Consider the following 15,865-nt stretch of genomic DNA (forward strand, 5'->3'; position numbering starts at 1 on the left):
TTTGATAAAGCTATCTAAGATACAAAGGATCAACCCAGTTATCTTTCATACTAGTTTTACAAAGCCTTGCTACAAACACAATTCAGTAATTCAGTAAATTAAATACCAATTATCAAGGAAAAGCTGAACATAACGCTCATTGTGCTTTGTTTTTCTAGAAGTCTAGTTCACACAAAGGAGAACCCAACAGACAGCACAAAGCTCACACATGCGTACAGTTGGTAGACGGCGGTGTGTCTATCCGACTTTTATTCTCCTTGGCATCGTTCAGAGGTGACTCACTACCTAACTGGCATTTGAAGACTTGTTTGTAGGCCTTCCTAAAATTCTCGGAGAGGAACGCGTATATAATCGGGTTCACCGAAGAATTACTGTAAGCCAGGCAGTGTGCAGTTACTCTGAAGAGGAATGAGGCTTGAGTCAGTGGGAAAACTCCAAATTCAGCCCAGAGATGAATGACATGATGTGGCAGCCAGGATATGCCAAAAACCACTACCACCACCAACACAGTCTGTGCCGTCTGAGACAGGGAAAGAAAACAAAACACAGATAAGCACAGATACAAGCACTTAAAGAACCAGAACTGCTTCAAAATCATTATTTGTGAAAGAGAAAAATACTGAAAGAGAACACACTTTTGAATACTTATTAATGATTTTACTTCATCACGCGTATGTTTTTTATTTTGCATAGTGAACTACTTCGAAAAGGATGTAAGCCTTGAAAACTCCATAGCAAATAGGAAATGTATAATTTTGCTCAGAAGTAAGGAGTGATGTTCCTGCTTTCCTGAATAATGTCCTATGCTTTTGTGAGGTGGACATGAACTTGACATAATAAAATCACAATTTAGGTCTTTGGAATATCTAACTCAAATCTAAGGAGCTGTATTTTAATATGGTTCACAGGGATTTCCGACCAGAATTTAAAGAGGGCTCTAGTATTCATGAAGGCAGTTACACAAAGTAATTCCTTCTCTGAAAGAGCATAAAACAGTCAGACTGATTTTGCTGAAGTGTCTAAACAAGGATCAGAGGCTTTTATGAAAGTCTCTCTAGTAAGCATAAAATTTCTCTGATGGAGTCACACAACATTCTGGGTTACAACTAGGAAAAATGACAGAAGTTGGGAGCCTGACATTTTTGGTGATTGCATATTGGTTTTGACAATCTGGAAACTGAAGTTGGCTACCAAACACCGAATTTAGAAAACTGTAACATAATGAGTAAAATTTCCTAAATCCTGCCTCCTGACTCCATTCTTACTATTTTCACAAGGGCCATTAATTTCATTAGATATATTAAGACAGCCAGAAAATCAGTATAGAAATTTCAGGTCTTGTACATATTTCTCCAAGGCATAAGGGAGTCAAATTGTCAATGTTTTCTTTAGCTTTCATTTATTTCTTCAGAAAAAGCAGTAAGTGTTTTGCAGTTACTCAACAAATTAATACCTATTTCTCTAACAGGACCCCTTTCAACTAAATCACTCTACCAACATAAGCCTAAGATTAATTCCAAAGCATAGTATGTTATGAAATATTATAAATATGATATTAACACTCTACAATGTAAGTTAATTTTTCAGATAACGTAGTCAGCTCATCACAGGCAGAACGGACTGCCTGTGCCCATGGCACGATACCCGTTTCAGCACACAGAATGCCTAGATGTTTTGCTAGCTTATTGAACTTGGTCTGTACTTACTTGAATTGATTAATGCCTGGTGATCATTCATACTGACGTATCTAACCACAATATGACTTAACTTCTTACAGAAAAAAGGTTTAATTTCTATGGCAACAGGACAAATAATTGATGACAGATGTTGTTGCTGGTTAGCTAAATCTTTAAAGCAGAAACCAAAGGACATTATATCTATTGTAAATATAATTTGTTTAGTCTAAAAAAAATCTGTCTTCATAAATCATTTCTCTCTTTAGCCCTGTTGAGTTTAGGTCAGTACACACTAACAAGGAGCCATACAAATATTTTCTCTTTCAGCTCTCATCACAAAACAATGTGCAAACAAGAAAGTATAAATTTAAAGTAGTTCACTCTCTGATCCCTTCAATGTACTAATATTCCAACTGAAAAGAGATTACCAAGATACAGTTATTTCATAACGTATTACATCAATTTGTTCAAAATTCAAAAAATTACACCTGGAAAATCACTGACTTTCAATAGACTCTATAGATGCAACTGAAAGCGAAGGTTGAGCATGTGTCTCTTATACCTATTATGCTTACAGTATATCATACCTGCAGAATAAGTAATTACGCATAATGGACTGAAAATCCTTGCAACATCTGTTTTATTGCATTATTCCTCCCGAGCCTAATTTCAGAGCTTACCTTTACATCATCACCACTATAACTTGCAGCCAAGGTAACAACAACTCATGTTTACCTAATGAGATCTTGTTTAGGGTTTCTTATTAGCAAATGAAAACCATTGAAATAAGATTTTAGCAGTTTTGACTTTTACATTACAGTTTTGTGTGACCAAAAAGCCCCCAAAGCCCCCAAAGCCCCTGTGATTTAAGCACATTTGTATTTTTCATTAACTTTTTTCAAACATATGACAAATTACTTTTAAGATTCTTCTGTTGAAATTTTCAGACAAGTTTGAATAAAGTTAGAAGAATTGGGACTGAAATACAGAACAAATTATGAATTCTTAGCTAAATAGTGGAAGAAGAAAGATACAGTAACCAGAGAACGTCCACTAATGAAAATAAGAGTTGCTTTGAAAAATGTGAGTTAGGCCTTAGGATCAGAAACTTACTTTTTAAGTAAAAAAATGTTTTGTGCTTCTTTCTGCTTGATTTCTGAATCAATGTATGCCTCAGCAGTCTTGGACATACCTGTAATGTTTTCCTTTACAACATGCAAGCCAGTTCATAATCTAGATCTGTCTTTTATTTGCAATTTCAATGTTTAGCACCTAGAGAAATGCAAAGATATTTCCTATTTCACAATACCTTACCTGAGAGGAAAGATGGCAATATAGAGACCACCTTTGAAAACTACACTTTTGGCCTTTGTATATACATATATACATATATGTTAAGCATTCTGATGAATCAAAGATATACTGCTTTTAATTCTAAGAATTAAAATCTATTCTTTTTCCCCAAAATTAGAGAATGCATAAATAATAGATTACTTATTCACTGATGAGTCCATATGTATCTCATCTACATTGCAGAGAACCTGCATGGCCATATGGTAATAGTGATCAGATCAAATGAAGAACTATAGCCTTAAGGTTTTTTCTGACCCTGTGTTCATAAACCGAGAAGTTAGTCAAATGATTACTGTGGTCAAATCTCAAAAATCAGAACCACATCACATTATCTGACAAATTCACTCTATAAACACATATTTCAAATATTATTCTAATTTGCAAAGCTAATGTTCTGCTTTAAAGATTTTTCACAATTCTGCTTGTACCTAAGACTTAAGTTTTGAACATGAAAAAAAAAAGGGGGGGGGGGGGGACTTATGGAAAATAGTTGAAGAATTGTAGAGTCATGAAAGTCTCTTATTACACTCCTACCATGAAGTATGATAATCCTCTTTTGGGAAGTCGCATCATATAAGCTGGAAATTCTTCACAAAACATAAAAAAAAATAGCTAAAAGAATATTTATAAGGAAAGGGAAAATTGCTGGTGAGCCAAAAGAAACATTTATATTGGAGACAGAAAGTTTCTCAATGTCCAAATTTCAGATGCTCCAAAGTCCAGAACACGTGGATTTCAGGTAATGACTTGACTCATTGTGATGGAAAATTCAGATCAGAAAATATTCCAATTCTGCTAAGTTCAGGAAGACATTGAGTATGTCATTAAATACATCATTTCAAATCCTTCTCTCCTTTACATCTTTGACAACAAACAATACAATACCAAATTAACATACCCATAAAACTAAATTATAAACAAATAGGAATTGGTAATGAAAGTGATCTACCTTTTTCTTGGATGCTTCTGACTTCTTTGACATGTTTCTCAACTTTTTATGCAGATGATTAAGAACCTGAAAAGATTAATTTGCATCTTGTATTTCACCATTTTCTAGAATTCATAAAACATATTTTTAGAGTAAGTCTCCAGTGCTGCATGAGTTGCTTACAAACACTGATGATCTAATTTACACATACCAAAAGTACATGGTGCAAGAATCGAAGGAACTGCATATGTGAATCTGCATGTATTAAGAAATACTGAGCACACCACCATTCAATTCTTACATAAAAATACAGATGTATCACATAAATATATAATACTGTGAACAACGCAATAACTAGAAATCTATCTTTCAGCTAGAATTAGCAATCATTCTTCTTTCATTAAAATGTCAGTGCTTATTAATTTAGATTGACCTTTACTGCATGTAATATAAAAAGTGTATGTTTTGAGTCAGAGCTTTTCTGAGTCACCTGCATAATTTGCTTTCTTCAGATGGATATTTGGCTAACATAATCAGGATGTTAGTCCTATCTAATCTTCAAAAAGAAGCCTGAGCTTATAAAAACAATTTATGCTACGATACATTTCACATGAGGTATGACCTTTATCAACAGTTTGAAATTACTTGTCATGTACATTTCATAGGCCTTTTTTAAAAAATATGGCAAAATTACTTGTCATCCAACAATAAGGTCCAAATTTTAATGTAAACTTAAGATTTTGGATGGTGGATATCAGGAATGTGCTCTGCCTTATCTCAGCTACAATATGTTCTTCATCTGAATGTGTTCAACAAGTTGCAAACCATCCAGTGTCAAAAACTGAGATATTTAATTAAACTCAAAGGTTTAAATAAAATTTAGTAAAAGGAAATTTTTATAAATAATGTAGAGTCAGATTGCGGAGCTCAAAGTTACATGACAATGACATTAGTGGCACTTTACATCGTTCAAAAATGAATGGAGAGCAATTAATAAATGAGATCATCCAGAATTAAAGTAAATGTGCATTTAGAAGATTATTGAAGGAAAGTAACACTAAATTTTAGGGCTCAGAGGGAGACTTCATGAGGTGAGGAAGAAGGAAGAAATTCTCTTTCACCATTCAAGGAAGTTTTCTCTGTTTTCTTTGGAATGCCTCGCTAACCATGATCAGGAGAGGATACTAGATAAGACAACCTACAGATCTGATCCCATGAGGCATTTATAGGTCTTAGAAAGATATTTAATGTGTTAAAATAAAACAGGATGGTATTTGTGAATGATTGCGGCTCACCAGTGAATTCTGTTTTTAAGTGACTGCTCTTATCTATTTGGGAATCACAAATAAAAATAAATAAATATCTTGCATCTAACATAGTTTAATTAGAAACATAGTTCATTGGTGCACGTCTGTGTACTGACATGTGCATGTGTGAAAGACTCAGACTTGCATACGTAACACCACTCTCTCTCCTGAAACACTAGCCAGGCTGCTACCTGGCAAACCTGAACTCATTTTCTCTGAGAAGGTCTGGCTTTGCCTCGACCCTTCTTCCTTGTCCCTGCGGAAGCAGACCAGAAGGAAAGGGCAGAAGAAGTTATAAGCATTCTTTTGGTTTTGTTCTGAAACTTTCAACACATACTTTTGCATGGCATCTCTCTCGCTCTCTCTCCAGTCCAAAGGAAGATGCAGTAGTCAAAGGTGTTCTTTTGGATATTTTGTGGGGTTATGAAGATTTAGATGATAACCTTCCAAAGAATCCTTCTCAGCATTCCTTCTTTTGGCTTATATACATATTTTATGAAATAAATACGTGTAACCTCTACAATGAAAGCATTCTAACTCTGCATAGTAGTGTACCAGATGGTTTGCAAACCAGTAGCAAGAAATATAAACAGAATTTAATTACCTATCAACAGCAGTGGAACAGTACTCAGAGACCAACAGAAAAGCTGTGGAGGAATATTAAGGGTTATGTTTGTGTACAGACACTACAAGGCCAATTAAAGACCCCTTGGAGCCCTGTTCAAATTATTTCTTTTCCTGGTCAATGAAAAATCTAGTGTTTCTCCAGTAGCCACTGTCACTTCACCTGAATGAATAATAATTCTGTATCTCTATATGTGCCGCTTTTTCTTGTCTCTGGTCATTCCCCAAAAGAACATTTTATTCACAGAATGAAATACTCCCCCTGCCAAATAGAAGTCCACAATCTTTTCCAATGAGGTTTTATAACTTAGAAGAATTCAGCTCTGTGGAAAAATCAACTCTTTACATGAAGCTTTTATAACTGCACCTTTCACATATCTGTTGATGGAAGATCGTAATTGGCTCTGAGAAGAAGAGCTGTTCTTTTTTCTGCAGATGAAGATGGGGTTCTGTGGGAAGAGAGTTACGCTCTTGTGAAAGAGGATGTAAGAAGGCTTGTGTGATCACAGAAGTGAAAGCAGCTCCATGCTGGTGCAGACTGTACTACCAAAACTAGCACTGATCACATTTGGGAGGATTTTGATGTTGCCTACAAAGGGACTGTTTTTTTTTGTTTTTTTGGTTTTTTTTCCAGTCATTGGGAACTACATTTAGATGGTTTGAAGATTACCAATAGGCCCCAGAGCAAACACTGAGGGACTATGACCAAATCAGGATGAAAAGGGGATTTTTCAATAAGGGAAGAAAGGAAAAAAAAAAAAAGTTTAAAGAATCTGTGTCTATTCATGCTTGAAGTATCTGTATTCATTCCTGTATGTCAATCAAACAATATAAAAGTTTGAAATCTGCACTGTTCCAAAGCATATTTTCTATCTGGTAATACATAATCATTCTACCGGCTACACCTTCATTATTCGTTACTTTATCCATTTAAGCTCATGCATCAGGAAAGCCCTCCCAAGCTCATTATCTGATAAGAATGAACCACTTGCTTAACAGAGCCATAATGTGAGCATTATGAACCATATTTTATAATATGAATCTGATTTAAATTCAAGTGCCATTGCGTGCAATCCGTTTGTTAAAGTAATGCTGCTACTTCTATTGTCACAACAGATCTTTCACCCTCCTCCATTTAATAGTGTCTCTAATGTGCAATAGCCTTTTTCTTTTCATTGCAGATGAGCACTCTCCACTAAAATTTTCCCTCACGGCAAAATTTAAGATATACTATCTCAAGTTGAGAACCACATAAGCTTTTATTTTATGTTGAGGCTCCAGCTTTTTATGACTTATTTTTAACCAACTCGATAAACCATACAAAACTTTCCTGAATTCAGAATGTTAAAACCTATGAAATTTTTAAGATTATATATCTGTAAAATGAAATTAATCTTCACCATATAACTATTTGCTAATGATTTTAGGTGCCCAACCGACAGGACTGAAACAGGCTGAACTTTCAAGGAGTGAAATCTCATGGCTGGGAACTCAAAAGCAGAGTCACCCAAAATCAGTTGTCACCTTGCACTACTCTGGTAGATGACAACTGTTAGAAGCTCATTGTGAATCTTTTATCTCTTTGGTCTTTAAAAATGGATTACTGAACAAACGTCACAGCAATGTTACAAAACACACACAAAAAAAAGAAATAAAAACTAAAAAAAAATATTGAATATCATGACAAGCCATTTCAGCCTGTCTGTGGTATGCAGTGTTGTGAGTAACTCAATAACATTGTTCCTCTGGCTGGAAAAGTAATCTTCGAGTTCTGTGAGGGCTCGAGGCAATGTTTTCCTATAGATTTGTGTTTCTTGACTATACGTTCCTAAAATGAAGTTTCTCCAACACTAGCAGGCCATACGTAAGACTCCTTTCCTATGTGGATTGCCTGACGTTTAGTAATAATTCAGTGCAAACTGATTCTCCTTAAAGAAAAAAAGAAGACAGACAGGCTCTTTTCACACAACTGAGTAAACAGCATTCCTTCTGGTATTTCCATTCCTTTATCAAATTTGGTTGAAACCGATCCATAGTTATTTGTGGCAGAGAGGAAATTGATAGCTGTACACATCCATTTCCATCTATATCATGTACACATGATATAGAGCATGATCCCATGAATCTCTGCCTTAAGAACACATCACGTGAGATTACCAGTTCTGATTTTGTGGGAGGACAGTTCTTCCAAATACTTACCACTAATTTAGGATTTTCCTAATTTGTAACACTATTGTTTTCTACTGTGGAGAGATCTCAGTAAAATATGAATCTCTCCTAACATAATTTAGACAAAGAGAAAGAGAGAGAGAGAAAAGGAACTCAGACACCTATTAGAGTGCCTAAAGAAATGAGACTTTCAGAGCTGAAAGTTCAATTTCAATTTGCTTATAGAGGAAAAAAGAACTGCCTTTAGAAAGTCTGGAAAGGGCAATATATTCAAAAAGCGAACTACATCTCTCCTTTGTCTAAATGTACATTATTAGAAGATTGTGCTACTTAGCAGACCCCAGTTCATGAAAATAAATCAAGTCTCTAAGAAACTAAAGCATTTATCTTTACAATACTTCTGAGACTATTACACAGGAGCTGTCCTTTAACTTTGCATGTACTGAGCAGCCAAAATATCTAGTATGCCTCATAGTATTTCAGTGACATCGATGAAAGCTCCCAGTGACCACTTTGCTGGAGACCTCTGATAGGAGCAATGACTTTGACAAATTCAAAACTCCAACTCTGATTTTTGATTGCCATCATCCTTAATTTCTCCCTCACTCTGCCCAACGTGCCAAAATATTACAGCTGGAGATTTGCCAGCAGCTCTTAATGAGGGCAGGAATAAGCCTTTATGCTGCAGCATGCAAACACATTCAAGACCCTTCTACAAGGCACAACATTTTTTATTTCTATGGACCCACAGGGGAGTAGGCGATATCTCCCAGAATTCATCCTGTTAGGTTGGATCCTCCAGCTTGATGCCACAGCCAGCAGGATTGCACATACAAATTCAAGACATGTCAACCCTTAGACCAAGCAGAGGTGAGATCCCAGTCTGGCAGCAAATTAAGAATGAGATTTTAGTGCAATTTTTATTGACCTTGATCTTATTAACTTATTCTGGGCATGTATTTCACATCTGGGAATTTTGTTAAATTAAACATATTCATATTAATAAGAAAACATCTGCTTTTCTTTGAGTGCGCTATAAGAACACGGTGCGTTCAGCTTACTACATTTATATTTTGTTTAAGCATATTTAAATAAATCTTTACTTTTTCTAGACTATGCAGGACAGTTACAATTTTGAAATATTTGTTTGCAATTTTCTTTCATGTATCTAGATTTTAAAGGCTGTGAAATGAAGATGTTTTGGCTTTTAAAAATATAAATACTAATTCTTAATGCTTGAAAAGTCTTCTCTTCCTATATTCTGTAACAGTTTCAATATTTTCTTAAAACACTGTGGTGATCTAAATCTACAGTAACAGTCTCTTCCCCCACACTGCTGATAGTCACATTCACTACTGAAGACGAGAAGCCTGTTTCTTCACCCAGAGGAACGAGAATTTCATTTATATAGAAAAACTGGATTTACCCTCTCCCTCCCTTTGCCCAGTTGCTCTTGTTTCATCAGAAACATTAGAAATGTTGTACTTGGAATTCTGCATAACTCAAAGTTTTAGTAATGCAGAGATGTATGCCACTCTAGCCTTAATTTCTACATCACATTTAAATTGACGTATGAAAAGAACATAATAGTTTAGTATTTATTTTGAATGAATAATTTTACTAAACAAATTAAAACTACTTGATTTGCTAATTGAAGAACTGTCTTCTCAACACTTAAGCAGTCCTTATTTGCAAGAGCAGACCTTTCATCTGGGTTGCAATTAGCAGTAATAGAGAACGTGACCATTTGCAGCAGAAGCAGGAAAGTCCTTATATAGCTTCATTCAGGCCCTCTCAATTATTGCTTTTTCCTGCCTGGATCACTGCTTCCTATCACTACCTGCCCTTGCTGGAGGCAAAGGTAAATCCGCTTCACCTGGGGCAAGGCAGAGCTCACAGAAACCAGGTAGCATGGTGTTCTTGTTGCACTTAACACATTGACTGGATCAGCCCAAAATGGTGGGTTTGTAGTACTTTTTAAGCTCATCGCATTTTAAAGAATCACAGTGTTTTGTATGAAGCCTGAACAACTTGTTGCTTGGCTGCACTTTACTTGAGTTTAACTCCTCATGCACCACAGCAAGAAAATAAGGGCTGTGTTCACGAAGAAAGCAGCAAGGCACTGGGGCTTCTTAACACTGCACACCATGGGAATCTGACGGAGTACCCCAGCATTTGCCTGCACAACCCTTCCCCAAGCGCAGTGCCCATCCTCACCTCTCTGTCCCCCGTAACACATGTACCCCCAATCACCCTTCAGTTGTAAAACCTGCTCTCACCGCTTGCACCACAAACTCCCCCATCTTGCTACATCACACCAACGTGTCCCTCCAAATCCCCAGGGACGTCCCCACATCTGAACTGGACTTCACACACACACCCACAATCCCCACCCTCCTTGCCCCACCTTGGCATAGCAGAAGGAGATGAGCAGCAGTGGAAGCAGGTAGCCAAAGACAAATGTGCAAACCACGTAGACCTTCTTGTGGTGTGGGTTGGGCCACTGCTCCCAGCAGAAGGTCTGGTTGCTGGCATCGCGGTGGAAGAGGCGCTGGTGGTGCGCCATGGGTGAGGCCATGGCGAAGGAGAGAGCCCAGATGAGTCCCACGCCCAGCAGCGCGTTACGGGAGACACGCAAGGCCGAGGAGCGCCGGGAGTGCACGATGGCCACGTAGCGGTCCACGGACATGGCTGAGAGCGTGAAGATGCTCACCAGCATGGAGACAGTGAAGAAATAGTGGATGAACTTGCAGATGAAGGCGCCCAGCACCCAGGTGGGCAGCACGTAGACTGTGGACTGGAAGGGGATGCAGAAGAGCAGGTAGGCCAGGTCAGCAATGCTCAGGTTGAGGATGAAGATGTTGGTGGTGCTGCGAGGCTTGCCCGGCTTGCTCCGCGCCAGCACTGTGATCACCAGCGAGTTGCCCAGCACCCCCAGGGCGAAGATCAAGCCGAAGACGATCAAGGTGATGAAGTTTTCGATGCCGATCCCGAAGAGGGGCTTGCCCTCTGCCTCCGGCAGCCCGGAGAGGTTGAACTCCCCGCGGGGCGGCTCTGCCCCGGCGCCGGAGCGGTTGAGGGGCGCCGCCGCCGGCTCCCGCACCTCCATGCTGCCCCTGCCAAAGTTTGCGGAGGCGGAAAGCGGAGACGCCGCTCCCGGGCACCCGCTGAGCCGCTCCGCGCTGCGCTGCGCCGCGGGGGCGGCCGCCGCCCCCCGCCCGCTCCGGGGCGCCGCGGCCCCGCGCGGGCTCCCCGCGCCGCTCGCGGGCGCGCAGCGGCCCCGGCCGCCCCCTCGCAGGCGGCTCCGCTCGGCTCCGCGCCGCTGGCCGCGGGCTCGTCCCTCCGCGCCCGCCGCCGCCGCCGCCGGCCGGGGGAGGCGCTCCGGCCGCGCCGCCGGGGCCCGCGCGCCGCCGCCCCCGGCCCGCCCCGCGCAGCGACGGCGCCTCCGCGGCTGCCCCGCGCTGCTTGTGGCGGGGAGGCGAGCAGGGTGGCGGATTTTTTTTTTCCTTTTATTTATTTTTTTATTATTCCCCCCCCCCCCCCCAATTTGCTGTCAATGTCTTCCGCGGGGCTCCGCGGCGCGGCCCCTCCGCGCTGCGCGGGGTGCGCCCGCCTCCCGAGCAGTTACCGCGCGGTCCCGCTGCAATCGGCGGCTCAGCTCTGCTTAGGTGGGTCCGCTCGAGAAGACGCGTATTCACCGCTGTGCAGGTGCTCCCGAGCAGGTGGCCGACCGTGAGAGCCGGTCCTGAACTAAGTACTGCCGGTCCTCGCTGTCAGCTCCTTGCCCACAGACTTTAATCAGTTGTATCATAATGCAGCTTAGTTCACGGGATGAAAAGAGGTGGAAGCTGTTACTCCTCAAGGAAAAAAAATAAATAAAAAGAAAAGAAAAAAGTCGGGCTGTTCTTCACGTTCAAAACGTTAGCACATGTTTCAAAACACTGTTACTGTGTTATTGCACGTCACTTTATAGCTGAGGAATTCTCAGAGCTGCAGGGAATTCTGCAAGGTGCCAAACTCTGAGCTGCTGAAAAGTTACTCTTTTCAGAACTGGATGAAATAGCTCAATCAGCAGAATATGGATGTGAATTCACATCATATTCACATACACATATACCTTGTCAATGAAACAGAATTTCTTGATAGCTGTTAAACATTTGTTTTCAAATTATCAATCAGAGAGACACATCTGATCATACTGTCATTTTATCTTTCTGCTCCAGGGATTATCTTTACTTCTAATTGTTAAAAATACTTTCCATTTATGATGAAGAGTGCATACTGAGCAGGCTGGTGAAGGTTAAAGCTAGGAGAAAACACAGCTTTTCAGATAGCCTCTTTTACATTTCCTATTTACTCAAGAGCTCAAAGCTACATTAGAGCAATTTTAGTGTGAGAGCAGCAGGGACAAACAGACTTGTTCAGATCTACTTTTCAAAGAAATGAGCTTTTGTTAGCTTATTTTGCTGTCCACAGTTTCTATGTGGACATAAATATTTTTCCTATGTATCTTTATACTTCTTACATAGAGACACTACAGAATCATAGAATGGTTGAGGTTGGAAGGGACCTCCGGAGATCATCTAGTCCAACCCCCCTGCTCAGCAGGGTCACCTAGAGCATGTTAGACAGGGTTGCGTCCAGGAGGGCCTTGAATATCTCCAGAGAAGGAGACTCCACAACCTCTCTGGGCAACCTGGTCCAGTGCTCCGTCACTCTCACAGGGAAGAAATTCCTCCTCATGTTCAGGCAGAACTTCCTGTGCTTCAATTTCTGCCCATTGCCTCTTGTCCTGTCATACGGGACAACTCAAAAGAGTTTGTCCCCGTCCCCTTGACACCCTCCCTTCAGGTACTTGTACACACCGATAAGATCCCCCCTCAGTCTTCTCTTCCCCAGGCTGAAGAGGCCCAGCTCTCGCAGCCGTTCCTCATAGGGCAGGTGCTCCAGCCCTCTGATCATCTTTGTAGCCCTACATGGACTCTCTGCAGTCGCTCCATGTCTCTCTTGTACTGGGGAGCCCAGGACTGGACACAGTACTCGAGATGAGGCCTCCCCAGGGCTGAGTAGAGGGGCAGGATCACCTCCCTCGATCTGCTGGCAGCACTCTTCCTAATGCACCCCAGGATACCATTGGCCTTCTTGGCTACAAGGGCACATTGCATGGTCAACTTCTTAACCACTAGGACTACCAGGTCTTTCTCAGCATCTCATCTCATCTTTCTCAGGAGCTGTAAATCAGCTGACTCTAGAGTGATTGACTTCTGCAAATCTAGACACGGATTACCTACAGATGATCTAGTCCATTATGTCCAAAGTAAAAAATTATGGGAAAACAGAATTCAGTTCCTATAGATTTGAAAAACTTTTATTTGTTTTGAACTGTTTTCTGTATCTGTTGTAATTGAATTTAGAAGATATAAATATATTAAGTAAAAATAAAGCAGTAAGATTTCTAAAAGGCTTGAGGATTGCTGGGTTATTATGTATGAATAATTTATCTTTATATTCACATGTTAAATTATTGTGTACACCTACTAGCACATATTTCTGCTCCTGTAAAGGACTTGAGAATAGACATCTCTTTAACACATCAGACAGTGTAGACATTTTGGAAGTACTTGGAGTAGATTGTCAAAATAAATACAAGTCTATATACATTTCCTTAGTGATGCTGACGCCTGTGTCTTCCACTGTGAATTCCTTCACGTGATGAGATGTAAGAAATAGCCACTGCTGTTTGGCTTTTGAATCATCTCTTGTTGCCAACTGTGACTCTTTTGTAGAATGTCAGGAGCAAAACCCCAGCTTTGCTGAGGTCAAGGATAACATTTCTTTGTAATTCTTCATCTGACATACTGCATTAGTCCTCTTTGTCTGTGCTTCTTTTTATTCTCGTTCTCTGACAAAATATTATCTTTTCAATAGTACAGCCTGAAAAGTGACCAAAGAATATTAATTGTTTTGCAGGCAACTAAGCAGGAAAAGTGGGTTCAGAAATACAATAAGTTTTAAGAGAAAGCAACTTAAAATTCACCTTTTGTGTTTGGCTGGGAAAGGTGGCTCTATTACAGTTTTCTTAGATGTTTTATCCGCAGATTTGCAGTTCAAGCTTTGCTTTTCCTGGTATAAATATATTGTAACACATATTACATAACACATATTATTTAACAGACTGCCCTTGAGCATTAGAAAAAAAAAAATCCATAGGGCACAAACATGTTGCAACTTTTCCATCATAGGAAAAGAAGCTGACAGAACCACAAGTTTAAGCTTTCACATCAAGAAAGGAAAGTATACATGTCGACAGCACTCTGGATCCCTGCTAAGAATGATGTACAAGCCAGGTGTCGACATTTTAATCCCATGTTCTTATTATCTAGAGTGAGTAAAAAGCTTAAATTTTCTCACAGTGAAAAGTTCCAAAGGGAAGGTTCCTATAAATTTGTTACAAATAACTATCTAAGTACACAAATTTTCTGAAAAGGTGGAAGAAAAGCAGAATCAAATTCACAGCACATTTTAGGAAAATAAATTTCATCTCCTAATAAAGGAGATCTCTTTAGCGCCTTCCTTAAGCATTTTGTTGAATATGATGTTTTGTTGAATCTAATCCTGAAAAAAGGACACCAGATCAACTTTTGTGAACTTCAGAAAGAGCAAAACTAGATGAGCCGAGCAGACAAAGGCAAATTAAATACAATCTTTTTCTGTCTGTGGCAAGGATCCAAAGCCCCTTCAAGAAAATATTTTGGCTCTCGATTTTCCATAGCAATCAATGGGAAAAATAGCGGGAGAAATCTAAAAAGGAGCTGCCTGTTCAATCTGGACCTACATATTTACACCTGAATGGCTTAATCAGGAAGAAAGTACTGAGAGAAAATATTGCAAACATGTCCTTTACTCTGTTCACTTCAATGGTTGGGTTGGGTACATTACATTTATATGGTTCCAATGATAAAAATATTTGACTTATACTGGTAAATTTTTAGTTCAAAATAGCAATTCATTATTTAATGACCCAACAAATTGTTTTAAATATAAATTAAATTGTAAATGTCTTTATTACTATGTAATGGATTGTTAATAAAGCGTATAATAAAAGTAAAGTCACTAAAATGCATTTATAGTTAATAAAGAGCTTTTACTTAATGCCTGAGAAATAAGAAATAAACTGTATGTATTAGTATAACTTTCCTACAGTTTTTAGTTATATTCCCATTTTTCATTTCTAAGATATACTAAATAAGTGCAGCACAAAAATCAGAGCCTGATTATACATATACACGTATATGTCCTTATACAGTATTTCACACTAAAGGAGTAAAATGCTTATAATAAGGCATACAAAGTTTCTTCAGAAAAGTGTTTCTGTAAATTCTGTTTCCTCTTGTATATATATTTTTTTTTTGGAGTGAAGATGAAGCTAGAGGTAGGGTTCAAGCCTCTAAACTGCACCCAAGTGTCAGTACAGAGAAACAGTTTAAAACATATTTAAGCATATTAGTAGCCCAGAAAATTCCAGAAATATTTTGACAATTTAGAAAATGTGATTGAAGCTGGGCAATATTTTTGCAGCAAATAAATCTAATAAATCAGCTAACAGCTGAGTTTATAAAATACAAAGTTGGAAATAGGCCTATTTTCAAGACCGACGTTGTTTCTTTTTATTTGTGAAAAAAGATCAGGCATAACAGTCCTATCAACTGTACTTCATTATTTGTGTTTGCCATTGTTCCTGGAGTGGAAATTCACATTTTCAAGGCAGATGTGAACTTTAAATATCATTCAGAAGTTAAACTAAAAGC

General features: G+C 39.2%; 1 protein-coding gene across 1 annotated transcript; it reads right to left on the reverse strand.

Moving 5' to 3' along the window:
* Nucleotides 1-202: 202 nt before the first annotated feature.
* On the reverse strand, nt 203-11,166 carry GALR1 (galanin receptor 1). Its single transcript, XM_062568088.1, has 3 exons — nt 10,465-11,166; nt 3,979-4,044; nt 203-520 (listed from the first exon to the last, which is right to left on the reverse strand). The coding sequence occupies exons 1-3, from the start codon at nt 11,164-11,166 to the stop codon at nt 203-205; spliced, it is 1,086 nt and encodes a 361-aa protein (XP_062424072.1).
* Between the last annotated feature and the right edge of the window lie 4,699 nt (nt 11,167-15,865).

The sequence above is a fragment of the Rhea pennata genome, chromosome 2 (assembly GCF_028389875.1).
Source record: "Rhea pennata isolate bPtePen1 chromosome 2, bPtePen1.pri, whole genome shotgun sequence".
NCBI lineage: Eukaryota > Metazoa > Chordata > Aves > Rheiformes > Rheidae > Rhea > Rhea pennata.

What these genes read in the sequence shown, in the direction of transcription:
- GALR1 (XM_062568088.1), bottom strand. Translation starts at nt 11,166, where the DNA reads ATGGAGGTGCGGGAGCCGGCGGCGGCGCCCCTCAACCGCTCCGGCGCC. An exon ending in TCTCCTTCTGCTATGCCAAG is followed by an intron (nt 4,045 to 10,464) that starts GTGGGGCAAGGA and finishes TAATCTTTTCAG; the next exon opens with GTTCTTAATCATCTGCATAA. An exon ending in CAGAAGCATCCAAGAAAAAG is followed by an intron (nt 521 to 3,978) that starts GTAGATCACTTT and finishes TCCCTGTCTCAG; the next exon opens with ACGGCACAGACTGTGTTGGT.